The sequence below is a fragment of the Siphateles boraxobius genome, unplaced genomic scaffold (assembly GCF_051911475.1).
Source record: "Siphateles boraxobius isolate OS27281-9 unplaced genomic scaffold, OSU_SipBor_1 66, whole genome shotgun sequence".
NCBI classification, from domain to species: domain Eukaryota; kingdom Metazoa; phylum Chordata; class Actinopteri; order Cypriniformes; family Leuciscidae; genus Siphateles; species Siphateles boraxobius.
Window position 1 is genome coordinate 19,460,756 of NW_027509193.1, and position 22,294 is coordinate 19,483,049.

The window sequence follows — 22,294 nt, forward strand, 5'->3', positions numbered from 1 at the left end:
CTTTCGCGATTCACATCGAATATGCTCGTCATACTAAACCCCCACCCCATTTCCGCCCAAGAGCACGTCCCTCACATTATTGAACCCATTCCGTACTTTATTGTCATTAGACACATCTGTCAGTTTTTTTTTTTTTGATAGGCTAGATAATGTTTTCAATCCATTTATTGTCATAATACTACAGCCTACATAATACTACATAACTACAGCCTTACGGGAATATGCAGGGTAGGCTAGTTATTAACCTTGTTATATTTACAGCAGACTCTCATATCCAAACATAATTATCCAAACATAATCCATACAAAATGCCAGGTTTAAGCAAGCAAGATTAAGAAACTGTATGTTCTCCAATAAAACTACTTTTTTAATGGCTGAAATTAAAGCTCCATCCCTGCCGTTTAAGGTGTGAACACAAGGTGGCAGTAGAGACAAAGACATAGGGCGTGCTCAATCTCCCAGCCTTCTAATGCGCATGTATGTTAGGTTTTATTTCTTAATCTTACCCAGACACATTTGTCATAGCGAAAAGTATCGTAGTCCTCCTAGATACTGCCTGTTGCATTGGTCTAGCTCTTTTGATATCTTATTTAAGATATTTATAAATATTGAAGGCTATGAAACTGAATATATATTGCATCTTGTGTCAGTTCAAGGGTGCACATTTGAAAGTAGTCACGTCTTCTGACTATAGATTCAGGGTTTCTAGATAGACTGTGTTATGTGATTGAGATCAGCAAGTGATTACTGCTGAATTCACCTGGACATTCAACTCACTTAGCACTAGTTTCCCTTACATAAATCTTCTCAAGGTCAAACATATTCAGTAACCTTCCTACATGCTTTACAAAGTTTTGTAAAGTTATTTCTGCCTGTCCTCCAAGCAACGGCACACCTTCTTACCTAGCAGCTTCACAACCGAAAATATCTCTGTTCTCACTCCTCCTCTATGTGTAGCTATTGTTTTTTGGGGTTCATGTCGACTTTAAAATGGAAAACGAATGTAGGACATTCGTAGAAAGCAGGGAATTGCCTTAAAAACTGGAATAGTAGCCTATGTTGTAGGCTACTGACAATTTAGTATAGTTCACTTACACAAGCATTCTAGTAACTAAAAAATAATTGTATCCACCTGTTTCCGGGGAGCGCTACTGTAAAAAAATAAAGTGGGTGCAACTTCCGGTCAGGCGTCAGAAGTAGCATACCATTGGTATTTTGTGTGCTATTTAGCGAAGAGGCTAGGTGTTTTCTCTTTTTTTCGGATCATTTACTATTTGAACTAAGTCGCAAACCTTTATGAGAGATGCCGTTACGGAGCTCATGGACAACTTGTGCTAATTCAGTGGCCAATTTTATTGTAGCCTAGAATTATCCCATTAGATAAACATCTCCATGTTTTCGGTGCTAATGCAGACGTGTTCATGTAACATGTAAGGGTGGCGCTGCCAATAAAACACCTAAAAGCTGTCACAAAGAACCGGCAAAAGTAATGATTATGAATATGTAAAATATAGCAATGATACATTTTAATTAGGCTATTTATTAATAAACAAGTGTTTTCTGTGTCGATGCTGACTCGCGATCTTCACAGTAGTGAACGCGCCGGAGAAAAATGCACATTCATACGGATTACATAGTTTTCTTTCGTTTTGAATTGTTCCGTTTAAGACATTTCAAGCGTTCTGTAGATAATATATATATATATTTCTCAGGTCTGTAAGGCAAGTAGACTATGCTGAGTTTCGGTTCATTTATGAGACGAGCTGCAGTTCAGGCGCCGGCGCCTCCATGTGGTGATATTATTGTCTGCTATATTTACTTATTATTTATTAAATCCAGGTAATTTGTTGATGAAACATTGATTAAAATGAAGATACAATGAATACAAAACAAAATTAACTTTAAAGAAAGGTTTAGTGCTTTCTGTTTGAGGTCTTTAAAAGTTTTAAAGCAGTCTTTTAGTAGGCTAACGCTTTCAGGGAACTGTCACGCCCGTAACATTGTTTTTTTCCTCATAAATGCGAACACGAAAAATAAAATAAATAGACTTTTTTTTTTTCTGTGGAGAGCCAACCCTTCTTCATCCAGTGGGTAGTAGGTTTGCGCAGTGTAGGCTAATTCACACATTTCACAGAATTACAGCAAAAAAATTGCCACCTAAAAATTTAAGATTTTGTATGTGGCATGTGTATTTCCCTCATATTTAGCCTATAACGTTAGTTTATCGTTAATTCTCCCGACGATCGACTAAAGCCTGGTTCACATGGCAGGATAATTAGGCCGATTTTAGCTCCCGATTTACCCCTTACGACAATCTTGAGGATGCTCCGATTATCGTAAAATAATCTGATCAGATATTCCTGCCATGTGTGGTGCTCACGTCTGCTCGGAAGAGTGCTCTCGTCTGCTCGGGAAGGACGTCGGGACCGCTCCGATCTCAAATCGGGGATATCCAACATGTTGGATTATTTTGCCCCGATTTCTCCTGTGGTTTCCCCCGGGGATAAACGAGCACGCAGCCTGTGTACTGTGGCGTGTAGCCAATCAGAAAGCGAGGTGACGAGGCGCAGAGGAAGCACCGGGAAACAAAATCAAAACAGCCTGCGGCATGGCGCACCAGAAAGTCCGTGGACGTCGGAGATGGATTCGGTTAAAAACAAACTACAAACTATCGCCACTGCATCCTCTTCTTCCGCCATGATTGTTTACTCTGAAGTCACATTTGATCTCGAGGGATTTTGCGAGATTTTCCGTCTGACCTGGGAATGCTCGGGAGTCAAATCGGTTCGTGTGTGATGTGTTCATCTTGTCGTGTGGCTGCGCACCAAAACTGGTACGACCAAAACTGTTAGACCCGTGATTTTTTATCGCCGTGTGTGGGGTCTCTCAGGTTTGTAAAATCGGCCGACAATTTTAAAATCGTCCCGTGTGAACCAGGCTTAAGAAAATGTAATCGAATCCCCATCCCTATAGCCTAAATTACTGCTATTTCGCCCCTTTTAATTTCGTTGAGGTTATATTCCCACATCGTTAGCAAGTTTGGATCGCTAACGTTACATCTTGAATGACTGTCAACTGTTGAATGAATGAACGAGTGTCACGTCTCGCTTGTTTACTTCGAACCGGAAGACGCGCCCACTGTTGTTACAAGCTGAGACCGCATGGAACGTAGGAAACTTGTGTAGCCTACTTGATAATTTACTTTAGATTTACTCAGGGGCGTAGAATTTAGTAGGGATGCTAGGGACGTGTCCCTACCAATATCCAGTGACACTGATAGATATCCCTAGCAATACTTTCGATCAAAACTTAAAATATATTTATATATTGTTGTCCCCGTCCCCACCAATTTCAAAATCAAACCTACGCCACTGGATTTACTATTGACTTAGCTACTCAGAATTAATGCCAGAATGCATTGCGGCATGAATAAATGAAACAATTGTTTGTTTTAAAATGTGATTTGCTGTCTTGTATCAGTTTTTTTTACAGATCTATGACAGTGTAGCACAACAAAAACAGGAGATAAAATAGTTATTGTTAAAATTAATAACTTAACTACTTATTCTTTGGAACCTAAAATAACTGATTTCTTGTTGAATTGCTGCATCAATAAGAAGAGAATTACAAGCAAACAAAGTTCCAAGTGCCCAACCAAAGGGAACAGCCATAATGCTGAACAAAACATTTTAGAAAAATCAACATCAGTTTATGAAGTCAGCTTATGTGGTGTTCTCTCGTTTTTTTCAGTTGTAGCCTATATTGACAATTCAACACTCAAGACGACTTTAGGAAATGAGTGAATGCAACCAGAAAAAATAACTGTAGAAGTGGAAGACATGAGATTAAGATATAAGATTTAAGGCGGGAGTTTGCCCCGCCGGTGCCTGCCTCAAAAACTCTTTTTTTCTTCTTCTTCTTTTCTTTTCTTGACAAACAAATCAATTAGGCTAATCTTAACATGGGTTTTCTGAGTAGCCTATACATTTTATAGACGAATAGCGACCCCACAGCTTACATTTAAGACATTAAGTAGAACAACTGTTGGATTTTACAATGTAAAGGTGCACCTGGGAAAGTAAGCTTCCTCTTACCAAAGTAAGTATGGTTGCCACCAGTCCAGTAAAATACAAGATCATATCAAGGTAAAATGAAATCGCGATTTTACATTTTGTAGGCCTACACATAGCTTAACATAAGGAGTGTGAAGTAGAATACTATTGCAAATATTAAGAAATCAATTGCACAAAAATTAGTAGAGAAGCTCATTTGCACGTGATTGCATTTTAGCGTCTTTGTTTCCATAGCGACGGCCACGGAGTCTTGACTCTTGAGATCAAGTGTCGTAAACCTTTGCCTTTTAAACGTGCTCAAGCCCAGTGATGGGCGGATCGATACGAAGTATCGATACTGACGTCGAGAATCGAAAATATCGATACTCAAATAAAAATATCGATACTTCAGTGTTTTTTTACCAGTGATTTTGTTTATTTGACAAGAAATCTAATGCGTACAGTATGCATTGAATTGGATGAATAACCTATGTTAGTGAATAATTGTGTCGTAGAACCACTTCCCTGCTTATCTGAACCATGATCTGAACTGAACACGCAAATGCTTCATCAGAACCAATCAATCACAGAGAGCGTTCACACACTGCCAACAATGCATTCAAACCACTAATCTATTATATTGTCATTATAGATCAGTGATTCAAACCATGATTAACAGAAGACAAATATATGTTTGAGCTATTTCACAATAAACAAATTGTAGCATTTTGCAAATTTGTGCAATTAAATTGTTTTAAATTGAATGTTAAAAGTTCATACTGATGTTCTATTCTGTAACTATAATTTTAATATAAATCATACACTGTCTGAATAAAAAGGTTACATTTTATTGGTGCAAACGCCTGTCACTGGCAGTCCCTTATGAAAATGAACATTACAGTGACCATAGTTCAAATAGGCCTATCATATTTTGTAGATTTCCATGGTTATTACCACTAAGTAAAGATTTTAAACATGTGTAGGCTAAATAAAAAATATAATCTAGTAAATTCCAATTAAGGTATATTGAATGTTAAAATGCCTTTCAAATATAATGTTTAGTGGGTATCATTACCCATTTTAATCTTAGAAATTCAATAATTTAAGAAATTTTAAAATTTAAAAGTTCAGTTAAGAGGTATCGTATCGGTATCGATATCGACGATACTGGCCTTGAAAGTATTGGTATCGTATCGAAGATAAAATAAGTGTTATCGCCCTGTTAAATGCAAGATGCTCTCCAAATGTGAAATGTGAATGAAAAAAAGTTATCAATGGGTCTATAATATGCGAGTTTTATAACCTATAGTTCTTATTAAATGTAATATTTTAAATCATTTTATTTTAATTTTATTTTATCTCTCATGTAATGCTGTCACAAATATTAATTAGTTTCATTATCATGAACTTAGTTTTCACTGGTTTCCTGTCTTCCTTGCTCCGTTTTCCTGCCATTCTTTAGTTGTCATAATAATTAATTTCATCAGCACTGGTGTTTATCATTATTTCATTCATTTGGCTTAAGTTGATGTCTGTTCACTCCTCAGTTGTCCAGTCTCGTTAATGCAGCAGAGTTTGTAAAACAGAGGTTCTCTATGTTGTTACTGGAGTTTTTTGAGTGTGGATTATTAAAGCTGCTTTACCTGATTGTCATCTTATTGTTCCTTCCTGCAACTGAGCATGACACCTGCATTGACTATAAAAGAAAACATTTAGCATATTTTGCATAAGGCAAACCATGAAAGGTAGTGATTAACTTTACATTTGCCTATTTTAAGCTCTTAAATAGTGCCTTAAAATGACTGAAATAAGATTATAGAAGTAAAACTGTACATTACCATCATTCACAACAAACTTGTTTCACATCGACACACCCTTCCAATGTCACAATTGGTTTTAATTTTTTATTCAATTACTTTTCTTTAACTCACAAACAACAATCTCAACATTTGATCAGTCCTTCATGGACATCATCATTCATCTATAATCAACATTTTCTCTGCTTATGCAAGCGGTGAAATTGGTGTGACAAGGCTTTTGCATTAATTAGCTCACATTTCTTGTTTTGAACTATTTAAATGAGACGAAACCAGTCTTTACTGCATGTGTGAGCATAGTCCACTCCAAACCCTTAGGATTTAGTTTTTCTTGGTTACAGAACAAGTCTTCACACTTCTAGCTTGCTTGCTAATAGATCAGCTCAGGAAAGTGCCTTAGATCTGATTGATTGAATGATGAGATCAGTGCAGTTGCGGATTTGAATGGGTGTATGTGTGCGTCTTAATGACTCAAAGTGAGGAGTTTAAGCTTTCCAATGTCACTAATACTCTAATCTCCTTCTTTAGTTCACCTAAACCCATTAAAGATCTACATAATCCTTGCCTCCAATCCACTTTACTGCAGCCACCTTAAAGGTTTGAACTTGTATATAAATAAAACCAAAGGGACTCATTAGAAGTCACCTTTGGCTAGGTAGGAGCTGCTCAGTGAGTTAATGAGAGACGTTTTTGTTTGAGAAACAAATTCAGTTACAATGTTGAACCATTTTAAAATCTTTATTCAATTTTGTAAGCATCTGAGACACATCATTTACATCAAATCATGAGGTCTTCCAAACTGTCAACAAACAGATCAATACAAACAGCCATAAAAGGGGAGGGGAAGTTGGTGGTTGTTGGAATCCATGTAAGCTTCACATGAGTATTAGAGAAGGGAAGAGACACAAGTATGGTCTCTGCTGCCAAACCCCATCATTTAGTCCAGTGCCATGAGCTACAGGGAATGCTGGGAAGGTGGAGGACTCAGTGCAGTAAACCCTTGAGAACAAACACAAATATGATGATGACAGTTACAAAATTTAACAATGCGGTTGAGCTCTTGACTCTTTTTTTTTTTTTAGGTATGCACAATATATCAGTACCATATTGATATAGATATATATATATATATATATATATATATATATATATATATATATATATATATATATTTATTTATTTATTTATTTATTTATATTGGAAAAGTTGTCTCAATCATGAAGTTAAACATTTTTTTTTTAAATAAATACAATTAAAAATAGATACATTTATTTTTAAATAAATGTTATATCTGTGTATACCTAATTATTAGACCATTCCAATTCTAATGTACCACATTGTGACAGTATATGATGACAACGCCTGAACTGACATAAATAAAATATACATCTGACAAAGTTGAGGGGAATGAAGCAAGTTAATATGCATTACTTTTCCTACATGTTGAGCACCTCATGAAGCCTCCGCATTGCTCTTCACACAGGCAGCAAACGCCTCCATCAGCTCCTTACACGCTTCCTCGCCATTCTCCTTTACACTGAAGCACACAGAACACACGGTCATTACTCCAGCACACATAGGCCTATACACACACACACACTCATTCACATCAACATATCACATATACAACATAGAAAATGCTGACTAAATTAGATTTGTCACTCTGAAGAACACACAACTGCATAAAAGTATAAAGGTTCTGTACCACACACTGTAAAGACATATACATAACTTTAGTTGTGTCTTTAGTCATAAAATGTGAATTCATGACTGGCCGGATTCTACTGGGACTGAATGAGACCGTATGTATCCATTTGTGCGAGTGAGATTATTTGAGCCTCTCCACAGCAAACAACGGCAGACACTGACACACTGCATTAGAGTGATGGAGCGAAAACGAGGGCTGGAATAACAGCACGAAGGGAGGGGAAAAAATTGCAAAGAGAGGGAGGCAGATAATCCATCTGAACGATAGAGACCCAGAATCACGTGACAAAGCAAGCAGGTAATAAAATAGAGACATGCCTACTGCTAACAGAGTGAGATGTTGTGACAGAGAAATCCCCTCCACTGGTTAGAAAATGATTTCAGTATCTCCTCCCCCACAGATCATCTGCTGCATCTCACACGCTGACCTAAGCGAGCTCTCCCTCTCCTCAGTGAGCAGTGATGTAACACACAGCTGGTCAATTTCAATATAAAGAGCCTTATGCAGACTGGTTCTAATGAGCCATGTGACGTAGGTATATAGATGCATGGGGGATTGCACTCGCCAAGGGCATTTCCTTTTCATAGGCAGCCATTTTAATACTTCAGGGATTCAGGGACATGCAAGGGGAGAATGGATCATTGTGAAACAAGACTAATCAACAGTGTGAGACAAGATGCCTTCTATTGTACAAAAAACAGTTAGGGTCAGATTATGTCCTTATCCTCAACAACTAATAACTGGAGATCACAAAACCCTTTTAGGTCAACTGGAAAACCACACATGTTTTGGTCTGCATATAATGAACCAGAAAACGGTTATTTTTGATTTGGGAGTCAAATATTGAAACACTTTAACTTGTGGTATAAAAAGAAATGGTTGAAAAAGTATAATCTATTTAAAAGCTATGTTTAATTCACCCAAAAATGAAAAATTTGTAATCATTTATTCTCTCTCTCTCTCTCTCGTGTTGTTCCCAAAAACTGTATGTCTTACATTCTTCTGTGGAACTTAAAATATGTTCTGAGAAACATCTCTTTTTTTTTTGTCCATACAATGGAAGTCAATGGAAATCTAAACTGTTTGGTAATCAACATTCTTCAGAATATCTTGTTTTGTGTTATGAGGGCGAGTAAATGATGACAGAATTTTCATTTTTGGGTGAACAATTCCTTCAAGACAGATACATTCTTTAAAATGTGTTAAATCACTGCAAAAGTGCACTAAATAAACCGAAGTGTGCTATTCGGGAGTCAAATATTGGAACACCTTATTCTGAGGTGTAAAACAACAATGATAGCAAAAATGAACAGTGAAATGGGAAGATGATGATCACCTTCCCCAAATTCAGACTGAATAATTCACATGATGGCCAGTCCTCCACATATATAATGCAAAAGGAAAAAGGGCACGGCTCAGGAGTGCTCTTAAACACAACAAATAGGAAATAGTACTCTAACAATTGGATAGTTTTACTTGAGCTATAGAAATCTAAATTAGAATCCAATAACTATTAAGTCCATATGCAATTGATTAGTAGATGAGCTCCACGTGGAGCTCCTACAACTAAGCTCATCCTGTGCTGATAAACCACAGGTCTTTGTTTATTGATAGATTGAGTAACACTGTTTACCCTGAGGGGGGGCTTCTGCAAAATTAGAATAATGCATTCCAACTGCTACAGGAACAGACATGCTAACATAAATGAGAGGGGGAAATTGCTTCGAGTGTAAAAGATTAACTTTTGCTTTGCATTATAATTCTTAAAAGGACACACCTAGAACAAAATGGCTGTATCCTAACTCTATGGCTGAGTTAGTAAAATATAGAGAACACTCAAGGTCATAAGGTCATATGAAATGCACAAATTTACACTGCCAGAGAGCAGCAACAACAGATCTGATGGTCAAATGTTCCACAACACACTACCAGATACATTCTCCCAGTGAATAACTGCTGGCTTCTGGGGTTAAACCTGTAACGGTAATCCTCTTCTGGTTTTAAAGCCCATGATGAATCCCCTTTGTGGACTAGCATGAAAACAAAAAAGACAAGATGGCCACTGCAACATGCTTGGACCAGGTGTAAAATGATCCAGTAAATAGAACATGCCACACTGTAAAAGCAACTGTAAGTCGCTTTGGATAAAAGCGTCAGCTAAATGAATAAATGTAAATATAAATGTAAAATAAATAACAGAAACACACATCTACACATAACCATGTACGAGTGCACTATAAATACCAGTGTGGTGTACGTTACTTAAAGGTCGGCCTTCTGTGAGTTTAAACATTCAGCTAGTCAGCAACAAATGCAAGATGCTGGTCAAAATGATCACAGAAAGGGCTGACAAACTGACCTGCTAATAGAGTTTCAACTGTTAACAGCCCTGCCATTCCATATTTTTCCCAATAGTCTTAGTCATGTCTGTCCCTGCAGCCTTCTATTCTCATGTTTGATTGGTGACTGCTCACATGAGAGTTAAATTCTGATGTTTGCAGATTCAATTTGAAACTTTTCTCCATTTTTTCAACCCTCTCATCAATGCTTTCTGGATTAGTGGATTTTGTTGGTTTTATATCCTGTAAATGGAGGTGATTGTTCCATCTGAAGCATGCCCTATCTATCACAGTGACACATAATTCAACCAAATTCTTAACCTCACACCCTCCCCCTATCAGGTCCTAGCACACCAAAGGTCAGGGAATGTGCAACCTTATCTGCGTTCTCATGCTGCCCAGGCCTGTCGACACTACAAACACCAAAAGCAGCCAATCTGCATTTTTGGGTGGGTAAGTGGGTGTGGGGATTCGGGTCAAAATACAGTTTGAGCAATGGCTGGTGTCAATGATCAGGAGAAAGGGTACACAATGAAACCATAAAAAGTAGAGAAGACATAACATTTCAAATGAAAGTTCATCACTCTTGCCATCACAATCCCCTTATTTTTCAGGATCTAAAACCAACAATACCCATAAGTGGGAGGGCAGGGAAAAACAGAGAAAAGGTTTATTCGCAGACATCAGTAATACCCTCTCATTTAAGTGGTCAACCCTCAAACATGAAAAAGCGAGCCTATGGAGACTGCAGGGACAGAAATGGCGAAGACTGATAGGGTAAAACAGGGATGGGAGGATGAGCGAGAGGAAAAGTATGACGTAGACACATTCCCAACGGCCAATCAGCCGTGAGGAAGAACTGAAGTTGAAGAAAAAGCCCAGAATGCTCTTAATGAGCAACCCTGTCACCACCCACTGCCCCACACACTGCTGCTGCCAACTTGAATAAAACTGACACCAATCAAACCATTTAAAAAACTCACAAAACTTAATCGAGTTACATCTTATTAAAAATACTGGATCCCCCAGCGCGAACATTTCACTTTGCATTCATCGAAAGGTCCTTCCTTCCCTCCATTTTGGATCGCCATCACAATGTAGAATTTACACGGCATATCATAATTCTACTGAATATCATAAATCCCACCACAATCCTAATTATTTGAGACCTACAGCTATGTGGGAATAAACCTACATATTGAAGAATCAGAATTTAACAAATATTCATGCGGTCCATACAGGGTTGCAGAACGGACCAGTATTTTGGACTATACATGACTGCTACCCTAGTCACTTACCATTTGTCTAAATCTGCCTTGATGGCCACACAGGGTGCTGGGACAGGGGTCTCGGCAGGAGCTGCAGTCTCTGAGTCCGACATGGTCTATGGTGTTGGTGTTTATGCGTGCCTGCTCTGTGCGCTCTTGTGGTTGCATGTACAGAAGAAAAAAAAAGAGAATGGGGAGTTAGAGTTGGCAAAAGGGAGGGGGAGTGTACATAGTACGAGGGGGGGGGGGGGGGGGGGCATGAGAGTGCACATATGTGTGCATGCGCAAGAGAGCAAACAGTGATCGGCTTAAACCATACTCAGCAAAGACATTTTAAAAGTTTGGTTCTTTCTTCACCGAAGAGCAGAGTGAGTTACGAAATACAATGAGAAGTATGCCACAGAGACACTTGCATTTGGACACAGAAAAGCAGCACCATTTGCTGTGTTATGTCATTGACTGTGCATGGACACCCCCTAATGGCAACATGCTTTCATGACATGCTTCAAGGACTATAGCTGTTTTCATATAAAAGCAACAGCATTGAAATTTCAATTATTGGTTTAAAAGGTTTACAGATACATCAGGGGTGTGCATGGATATAAAAAAAAAAATAAAAAAAAGATAGACAAAGATTAAATAAAAACATAAAAGTGTTTACAAATATTAGCACATGAAAACAGATTAATTAAATAATATTTCTTATAATACGACGTCATAGGAGGTCAAATATATTAATACAAAATATTGTATTATCAAAAATGCTGGCTATGGCTGGCAACAAAAAAAAAGAAAAGAAGAGCAATCCATTCAAATAGGCCAAAAATAATGTCACGTTGACGCAGATTAGGTTGGATGCACAAGAAATGTAAATCATATCAATAGTAACCTACAGGGCTTAAAAGTATGCCTACAGGCTATATATTCTTTGACAATATATATTTAAGTTAATTATTTGTAGGCCCATTGTAGTTTTTCCATCTTAGTGTATTTCTCTTTTTTGTTTGCATTATATTCGCTGAATTAACAAAATTATTCTTTGGCTAAAATACCCGTTTCATTATTGTCAAATTCGTAACGGTTAAATTACCATGGCATTATTTTTTAAAACGCATTGGACATGTGGAGTGGATACTTTTTAACTGCAACAAAATACTTTACGAAGATCTGAAACTTTTGGGGATCTCTGCAACAACTCACCTCATCGACGGTCAGTTGAAAAGTTAAGCTTCATTAAGCCTACTTGTCGGTCTAAATCAAGAGTAGCTATATGCGATAAAACCTGTAGGAACAAATGACTGAAAGCACAGGCGCATCTGAAAATGACGGAGGTAACTGCTACCAGAACGCCGTGTTCTCTGAACAATCAACTCTCATTCATGTATATTTAAACTGCTGTCAACGAGCTAAAGTGTTTTTAAATTACATTTGCATGAAATGCCAACCAATTACTGTACCTGGATCTTCAGCGCCGAAGGATCTGGCAAGAGTTAACTGGAAAACAAAATGAATATTGTTGAACTGAGTAGCCTACTACTGGATCCACGCCTCCTTATAGGAGTCTTTGAGGAGAAACGCCCCACAATGCAGCGAACACACTAGAATACAAAACTGTTTACAAAACTGTTCTCGCTTTAATATTACAAAGCTGTGTATTGGAATTGTTGTCCTTCAATACATAATGTTATGGCAGTGGGATGGGGGTCTACTGATGAGGTCTTTAGGGGTTTGTCAAATTAAATGTATAAGTTCCCTATAATATATGTGAAATGTAGCCTACTAAGTTCCCTGAAATATATGAGCAGTTTGGAAATAGTTTAAGCCAAATTGAGCTAACAGAATGAATGAATGAATGAATGATTTTAACATAACATACATTTTTTTACATAAAATGTTACATTTCAAGGTCCTGTAAGGCCATGCACTGTAACTGGCTTAATAAAAATAATAAACAAACAATAATAATTAAAATCAGTATTTTTAACATGATTTAAAAACGTTTTTTCTTCGTTATGCGAACGTTAAGAGAACGTTCCATTTTATTATTTTGCAAACATGTTGGGAACATTACTTTTGAATGCTCTCTGGAAAATCTGAAGAGTTCAGATGCAAAAGCCTCTAAGTGCCATCTGAAATTTTCTTCTAGAATGATGATTTTTATCAAGCTTGTATATTTAAGTTCAGTAATTTCACTTAAATGGCAATGAAAATTACCTATTAATTGTAATTTAAGTGAAATTACTGAACTTTCATTCTAGAAGAAAATTCAGATGGCACTTCGAACTCTTCATCTGTAGTCTAAGCCTAAATTAAAAAAAAAAAAAAACGCTGAACGAACATCCCAAAGAACATTTCAGGAAAAAAGTTCCATGAACAATGTATAAAAATAAAGTTTTTGTGCTAACGCTTTGAGATTAATTTTGAATGAACAATGTATTAACATTACTGGAAGAGGGTTTGTTCATAATTTTGAGAGAACCGTTTCAGAATGTGTGTGTGTGTTTTCTGAACAAATAGTACACAGAAGGGGGGGGGGGGCAGCGGACGGCAGAAGAATTTCCCCACACAAACAAAAAAAACAAGGCAGCATAGAACAGGAAACTTTCATTAGAATTGGGTTTAACCAGCACATTTAGACATACATAAACCAGGAAAGGAATGAAAAGAAAAGGGGCATAAAAGCCCTCAATCCTATCAATCCACAGCAGGACAAATTAGTGTTTCCACATGGGGGAAGGGTCTGTAATGTGTAGACTTTTTTTTAAACGGCACATGCCTGCAAGAATGTAGAATGGGTACCTCCAGAGTGGTGCAGTCTATGAGAACGGTTTCATTTTCCATTTGTTCTTCCATTCAGATATCCTAAAGTAATCGCTTCACACTAAACATTTTTTCAAATACAAAAACACAAATCACCAAAATCCCCCTTTTCAATTGAAATAAGCTCTATATTCAGAAGTTTCCCCATCCAGTAATTAAAAGAAAGTTTTACATTTATTTATTTGGCACTTCATGTGACTGCTGGTGAATTTTACCCTCCTGTGTCCTGTATCTACTCAAGTAGCTTATCAATATTGATTAACCAAACTCTCAAAACAATGTTTTTCATTAGTTTCAGGACTGAACTAGTTTAGGTACAATACACCTGGAGTGTAAAACTTACTGCATACCCAAATGAAAGGAGTAGGTCTATATAATGAAAGGCTCAGGAGAGGAACTCAAACTGCAAAAGATTCAAGTAAGAGAATAAAGAATCCAGTTAAAATGATGGCTGAAGGATCTAGACTATACTTTGCAGGTAAGCAAACCTTATCTTCCACAATCTAACCTTTCCCCACCACATTTTACACTTTATCTCTACTCCCTTGTTACACCCCCTTTTCCATTTTTGGTTCATGCTTACTTGATTTCAGCTCCCTCTATCTGCCTTTCTTCTTTGTCCATACTCCTGACGACAATACTGTTTACCACTTCCTTTTTTTCTTTTCAGTGACTGTCCTGATGTGTGCGTTTGCCTCAATCAATGGTGTCGGTCTGAATGATTTACTGGAAAGAGCCTCTCAACTTTCAGACAAACTTCACTCCCTCAGCACCTCTCTCACCAATGACCTGGTCAGTACTAAACGCCCTCGTAAAAAAGAAAAAGTGCATGCTGTTACAGTAACTTTGAATCAGACAATGGATGATGGAAAGAACCCATAAGGTTTATTGAAGACACAGGGGAGTTTTCAGGTATGACAATGGATCCAGATCAAACAGGATCCAGATCAAACAGTAGTAATGGTAAAGGCAGAGCAGTATACTATAGAGTCCTTAAATGATAGTAACACTCACTATACAGGAACACCAGATGATGACAATGCTGAAGTGGAATGGAAGATGGAGGTTGGTATTATTCACAGGATGTAGAGTCTGTAGTCATAATTGTGATCAGACAAGGAGTTAACTGAGTGGGTGTCTTTTATAGGGCATTGAGTGACTGTGATAGGATCATCAATTAGCAGACCTGGGCAGAGTTGATGCGATTGAGGATGATAGCAGAACCGGAAAGAGCCCGGTGGAGCCAGAGAGGTGATGGGTTGAGGCACAGCAGGAGATCCACAAGTCCAAAGCTGTGCCAGAGCAACGGTTGACCAAGGTGGAGCTAGAGGGATGAGTGAACCTAGTCCCAGCCTGAGGGATGATAGACCATGGTGGAGACGAGGGAACGTGGAGCTACTCATACTGGGAAGAGGGGCTTGTGGGTCAGCTCCTCCACTTTCCCCACTGTGCGATGATCCACAAACCCACAGGGTGCAATCAATGAAGTCCACCAAGGAACTATGAACTTCAATCAACAGTAACATTTGGCCGAGTATGTCATCCATCCCACCCCAAAAGATGTAAGGGACTTATCCCAGCGCAACTCATGACAAATCTCAAGGAAATCCTCCACATACTCCTCCAGGAGGCCATCTTGGGTGAGGGTGAACAGGTACTCGTCAGGGACACGGAGTAGCTAAATCAGGGAGTGCAGAATGTTGGCGGTGCTGCTGGGGTCATAGTGTTGGTAGGTCTGGTCATCTGTAATGTTGACTCAGACAATGAATGATGGTAAGAACCCAAAGCAGGTTTATTAAAGACACAGTTGAGCATACAGGTAAGACAATGGATCCAGATCAAACAGGTAGGCTAAGTAATAATGATAATGGCTTGTATTTATCGCGTTGACTGTGTGGACCGCTTCATCCATCACTTGTTTCATATCAGGTGGCATTTTCTTAGCCGCATGGGCTTGCATGTGTATCATGCAATGCGTTCATACTAAAAATAGAGAGACACCTTGTACTTTTGTCACCAATCCACTGTTTGCGCCAGTCATTGCCCGTGCTCCGTTGGAGCAAATACCCACACGGTTCTTCAATTAAATGTCATGTTCATGTACAAATGAGTTCAATGTAGCAAAAAGTTGCTCACATGTTTCATGTTCGAGAAGAGGGCGACAAAACAGAAAATACTCCGTAATTTGTTCTTCACCGACAAATCTAACGTAAACCATTAATTTTGCTTCTCCTGCAATATTGGTGCTCTTGTTAAGTTGGATAATCAAGCTTATTTTCTAAGCATGATTATCGTGATTATCTGCTTTCACATCTGTTGCCATTTGCCCAATACAACTAGTCACAATATCATTTGAGAATGGAATCAATGCTTGATCAGCAGCACTTTATCCACACATAACTGAAACAGTCTCTTTAACTCAGGGTAGAAAAAAAAAAGTCTCACCTAAATTGTGTGGCTTCTCAGTTTGGGCAATCCAATGAGAAATAACAAACAAGGTGCGTAGAGCCCAGTCACTCACCGTGGTGGCTTTCTGTAGCATTGGTTTTTGACCACATAGCTCCTGTAGTTTTCGTTGCAAAAATTAAAGTGGCTTTGTCAGCAGCGATTCGTGTTTGGTTGTCAAGTGTCTTAGCATTTTGCTAACACCTTGCCACAAAGCACTGTGGTTAGGAATCCCCCCGATCGCAGATCTTATTCCAAAAAGCCATATTCAGAGTACTTATCATCATATTTGGCTTTTGGCCTTCTTTCCTTGTTCTCAACTGGACGCTTTTTGTCAGCACCAATTAAAAATTGCTCCATGTCTAATCAGCAGTCCAGCTATGACTATAAACCACAAATTGCAAAGCCCATGTGAATACTTCCAATTAGCTGTTAATTTGTTATGTCATGTCGCTGCTGGTATGTGGTGCTATTAGGCAGCCATTTTATACATACATTCAAAATAAAAGTTATCCTGCGATCCACCTGCTACCTCATTGCGACCCCCAGATTAAGAACCGCAGCTCTAGAAACTTTGAATCTTTTCCTGGAACAGACAGGGGAAATCTTCAGTGTTGAGAGGCTTCATTTCCCCATCCCTTCTAAACAGGAACACAAAAGGAGAGGACAAACAAGCAGATGACAATGCTGGAATGGAATACGATGGTGAACAGGGAAGTAATCTTTTTCAGGTTGGTATCTCTAGTGGTGACCAGACAATGAGTTAACTGAGTGAGTGTCTTTTGTAGTGCATTGATGAGACTGTGATCAAATCCAGGTGTAATTGATGGCCAAGTGAAAGAAGATGAGAATCGTGAGGGATGCTGGGTTAATGTAGTATGTGAGTGAGAGTGCAGCAAGGAGTGAGGAAGAGTCCATTGTGTGTGTGACAGTTACATGCACACTGGGTTGTTTTTGACTTCAGGTTTATCCAAACAGGCATTTTTTTCATAGATTTGATGTTGGTTGTTTTTGATATAAACCTTTCGTCCACAGGATTCTCACTTTCCTCCTGTTGGGAGGGTAATGATGCCCCGTCCGTCAATGTGCCACACATCCACCCTTCAAATTCCCAACGACAAAGACCAAGCCCTGAAAGTGCCGGTAAGAGCACATGCATCCATCTTACTCTTTTTGAAATGTAAAAATACTTTCAACTATTGCTTATTTATTGTATCAAATAAATAGCCTATTGTTTGTTAAATTACGAATATTAAATATTATGCAGCATAATATAAATAAAATATTTTAATTGTAATTAAAAAATTATGATTATATAATCATTATAATTTAATTTATATAACATGTGAAACAAACTATACAAAAACACAATTAAAACACTTTATATATGATTTTAATATAATATATTTATATATACTTTACAAAGCTTGCAAATATTTTAAGTCGAGTCTCATCCTATTCCAACTTTTTTCAGCCTGTCATTTTAGCTTAAAGTGATAGTTCACCAAATTAAATTAAATGAAAATTTGGTCATGTAGGCTACTTAGCCTCATGTCGTTCCAAATCCATGAGATTTTTCTTCATCTTCATAACACAAATGAAGAAATATCTAATCTGTCCCTCCTTTGAAATTTCCATTCAACCAACACTTTGACTCTTCAAAAGGTTCTTAAAGAGATCATAATAGAAATCCATGGCCTGGTTAATTACGACATTTAAGTAGCTTTTATAAACATGCCGTAAATAAAACCTTACTTTTGTGCATCTTGACATAAAACAATGTCAACATTAAAACATATCAACAATGAAACATATGTTAAAATATGTCAGTGCAAGTTGCTTTCAGTTAAACCAGCTGAAACATGCATTTTAGTCTAGGACTAGACTAAAGCCTTGTCTGTGAAACCGGAGGTAGCCTATATGAATCGAGCTGTTTAATCCAAGTCTTCTGAAGAGACAATCGCACAGTGGTTCTCAAAGTGTGGGGCGCGGGAGCAGTGGCGGATCTAGAAAATTTTACATGGGGGGGCAAAGGGGTGGCAAGAGGTCTTGGCAGGGTTGCAGGGGCAGACGGTGGGAATCCCTATATGTGAATTGCTTTAACAAAACAAACACAAAAACAAAGTATTATTGTTTAATCATGCCCTTACACACTACAAAGGTTTTTAATTCACAACAGGAATAAGCCCAGTGCAGTGTTCAAACAAAACAAAACCGTGCATCTTTTAAAAAGTAAAATTATAACAAGCAAAATGAAAATATAAAAAAACAAAGTACAAAAATTGTGCCCAAGGACTTTTAGCCTTAATGGTTAGGTTCCAGCTACTTTCTTCAACTTCTCTTGCCTGCAAAAGTCAATATGTGAAAACCTCTGGTTATCCTGTATTAGGGGTGGAACGGTACACAGAAGTCACGGTTCGGTTCAGACATCACGGTTCAGTACGATTTCGGTACAATGGAGTGAAAAGCAAAACAAAAATGCAGAAGGCATTTTTATAAATGTCTTAAACATTGTATTTTTTAAATAAGTTTTATTAATAAAGGCATAGAAGCAGTTTATTTTTTAGTGCACTGACAATAGTTTTATATAATTTAATTAGTTTATTAATTAAATTAATAAAAAGACAAAGACCTTGCGATATGTTTGGTATGTTTGAATGAATTTAAAATTAATTTGCCATATTTCAGATCAATGTATTTGTTTTTCTTAATTTTAATTAACCCTAACTTTATTCTCATCTAAATTATAAATAATTGATTTCCGTATAAAATAATACTAGGTTACCATTAAAAACCACATTTGATTTTCTTTTTTTTAATCAATGTAGAATGTGTAATTTAAAAGTACAACTCTGTGTGTGTGTGTGTGTGTGTGTGTGTGTGTGTGTGTGTGTGTGTGTGTGTGTGTGTGTGTGTGTGTGTGTGTGTGTGTGTGTGTGTGTGTGTGTGTGTGTGTGATTTTGGTTGGGTGATAGTTGTAGCTTACAGTTTGACAAGAGAGTGTGACAAAAGCACAATGTTCTGTTTTATTGCGAGTGTACACAAATACATGAAAACACTTTGCAGTTTGAATTATATGTTTACGGATTATGTTTTGGTTTCCACTGATCGTTCGCGCTCGCGCCTCTCTCTCTCTCTCTCTCTCTCTCTCTCTCTCTCTCTCTCTCTCTCTCTCTCTCTCTCTCTCTCTCTCTCTCTCACACACACACACACACACACACAGTTCGATCGCAGTCTGTTCAATATGTGTGTTTAACTACACCTGGGGAAACTCACTTCACCTTCAGAGGCTCTGGGGCAGCTCAGTCTCTCCAGTCGGGTTGCAGGCCCACCGCACCGCAGCAGACTCGCTGTGTGTGTGTGTGTGTGTGTGTGAGAGAGAGAGAGAGCCAGACTGAGCGGAACGCCGCTCTGCACGTTTGAATCAGGGACGTACTAAGTATTTGAGGGGGAGGGGCTTTAATAAAAATTAAAATTGTTACATTTTGGTAAATGTATCGTTTAGTTCACTGTTTTGAGAAGCTTGGGAGTTGTTTTTACAAGTACATTATTTGGATCATCAAAGTTAGGGGGGCAGCTGGGGGGCAAGGCTCTAGAGTGGGGGGGGGGGGGGGGGGGGGGGGCACCTGCCCTCCCTTGCCCCCCTGTAGATCCGCCCCTCCGCGGGAGATCAGCAGAAAACACAAAACAGCCGTTGCAACGACGTTCGTGAAAAGCGGTTAGCGCTCTGCCTTAATAAAGCGGCATTTAACTGCAATTACACTGAATCGTTCTTCTTCAGACCGTTAACTTGTCAACGTTGGAACAAGGCAACAAGCCCAACATAGAAGTTGCTCGCGGTAGAAAATCACCTCTTCAGCGGACCGAAACTCAAACTGCTACTGCTATATCCGCAGCTGTGCGTGTTCCGGACACGGTGAAAAGACGAACAAGAAGCTGAGCTCGTGACGTGAGGCGCTCTCAAAAGCAGTCATATATCTGCTCTTTTATATATTGTTCATCCAAAGCATCACTGAAATATTTAAATGTTTTTATTTATTTAAATTAAAAGTTAAGTTCTGTAGCCTATTATTATTCTCTCTTACTGTTAGGCTATATGAAATAATGACATTACAAAGTGAAACTATTGCAGGTGTTTTTCATTGCAAGGTTGTTATTTTTTAATTTAAAAAAGTCTTTCTGTTTTTATTTATTAAACAGATTTTTTAAAAGGTTTAAGGGGGAGGGCGACGAAAAAAGTTTGAGAAGCGCTGCGTGAACCTTTTAAAGTCACCAATGGACAAAATCAAGTTGCACCCTACATTTTTTCTTGCTCGAAAGGCCGTTTCACTCGGATATAAATCACAATGTTATGTGTAATTAGAAGCAGAACATATGGGCAATGAATTAAGTTGTATGTTATTGTTTCTGCAGGAGGATGAGTTGCTTTCTTTGGCTCGGTCTCTGCTGCTGGCGTGGTCCGATCCCCTCACCCTCCTCTCCTCTGAAGCGTCCAGCCTGGCACATCCAGAACGCAACACCATTAACAGCAAGACCAAAGAGCTGCAAGACAACATCAACAGCCTGGGTGCAGGTCTGGAGCGTGTCGTTCACAAGGTGAGTCTGCTTTTTGAAACAGCTCACATTGCATATATTGTGCATGTTGATTGTAAGAGGTAATATGAAGTAAATCTGAATGATTTTTGGATATAAAGAAAGAAATCTAAAATGCACCTTTAAGCAGAGTTGATTTATTTGTTGTCCCCTTCTCTCTTTTCTACAGATGGGCTCATCCTCAGACAACCTGTCCTCTCTCCCTTTTTCCATCAACAGCCTTGGCCAGGATAAAACCTCTCGACTTGTCAATTTCCATTTCCTGTTGTCCTGCTTCCGCAGGGATTCCCACAAAATTGACAGTTTCCTCAAAGTTCTCCGCTGCCGGGCAGCCAAGAGACCTGAGATGTGCTAGAGTGAAATTGCTATGCTTCTCTCATTGTGGATGTTAAGTTAAAATGGTAGCGCATTGAGTGATTTGAAATGTTTCTTTATAATATCACATGGCAAAACATGCCCTTTAATGTTTTCGAAGATGTAGATATTTGATTCACTTTCTTACTTGAATAAATAACTGGACAAACAGGCCAGATTACTCTGTCCCCAGAGATAAAAGACATTAAAAAGTAAACAAAGGAATTTCAATAAAAAAATTAAATTGAAGGTCATATAAAAGTTCTGCATGCAGTTATACTGTTTGATGAATACATGCACAGAGTATATTGAAATGTTTGACCATGCACAGTTTGATAAGACATTTGTATATTTAAGTAACTAAAATGTATTTATTACGAAATTATGTTGGATCTTTAACACATTTATTTTAACATTATCTTCTGAAATGCAATATTTAGAGCTTTGCACCAGTGTCAATAAATTCCTATCATGCAAATTTATATTGACTTATGAAATCTCAAACACACACACGGAAAGATTTTATTATTTTTTAAAGATTGTTTTTTGACATAATTTTTGTGACATTTATTCTACTTGACACGCGAGATTACAAATTTAAGAATGTTTAAGATCTGCTGACCCTACGTCCTGACATAAGATCACATGAAAAACTAAGGTGAAGTACATTGTATTTAGCATTTAAAGTAAAGATGACATCAAATGAATGATTCTGTTATGATTCGCTTGAGGACGCCCCACAGGTGCTCAATAGGGTTCAGGCCTGGAGAAATACTTGGCCACTCAAATCACCTTCACCTTCAGCTGCAGCTTCCTCAGCAAGGCAGTTGTCATCTTGGCAGTGTGTTTGGGGTCGTTATCATGCAGTTCGGTCCAGTTTCTGAGGTCATCATGTTCT

General features: G+C 38.1%; 1 protein-coding gene and 1 long non-coding RNA gene across 2 annotated transcripts; one reads left to right on the forward strand and one right to left on the reverse strand.

Moving 5' to 3' along the window:
* Positions 1-6,588: 6,588 nt before the first annotated feature.
* LOC143721888 (uncharacterized) lies at positions 6,589-11,352 on the reverse strand. Its single transcript, XR_013196792.1, has 3 exons — positions 11,215-11,352; positions 7,301-7,406; positions 6,589-6,868 (listed from the first exon to the last, which is right to left on the reverse strand). It is a non-coding gene; the product is annotated as an uncharacterized LOC143721888 (long non-coding RNA).
* A 3,099-nt stretch (positions 11,353-14,451) lies between these two features.
* On the forward strand, positions 14,452-21,686 carry prl (prolactin). Its single transcript, XM_077213788.1, has 5 exons — positions 14,452-14,482; positions 14,675-14,796; positions 17,485-17,592; positions 20,863-21,045; positions 21,212-21,686. The coding sequence occupies exons 1-5, from the start codon at positions 14,452-14,454 to the stop codon at positions 21,395-21,397; spliced, it is 630 nt and encodes a 209-aa protein (XP_077069903.1). The 3' UTR covers positions 21,398-21,686.
* The last annotated feature ends 608 nt before the right edge of the window (positions 21,687-22,294 follow it).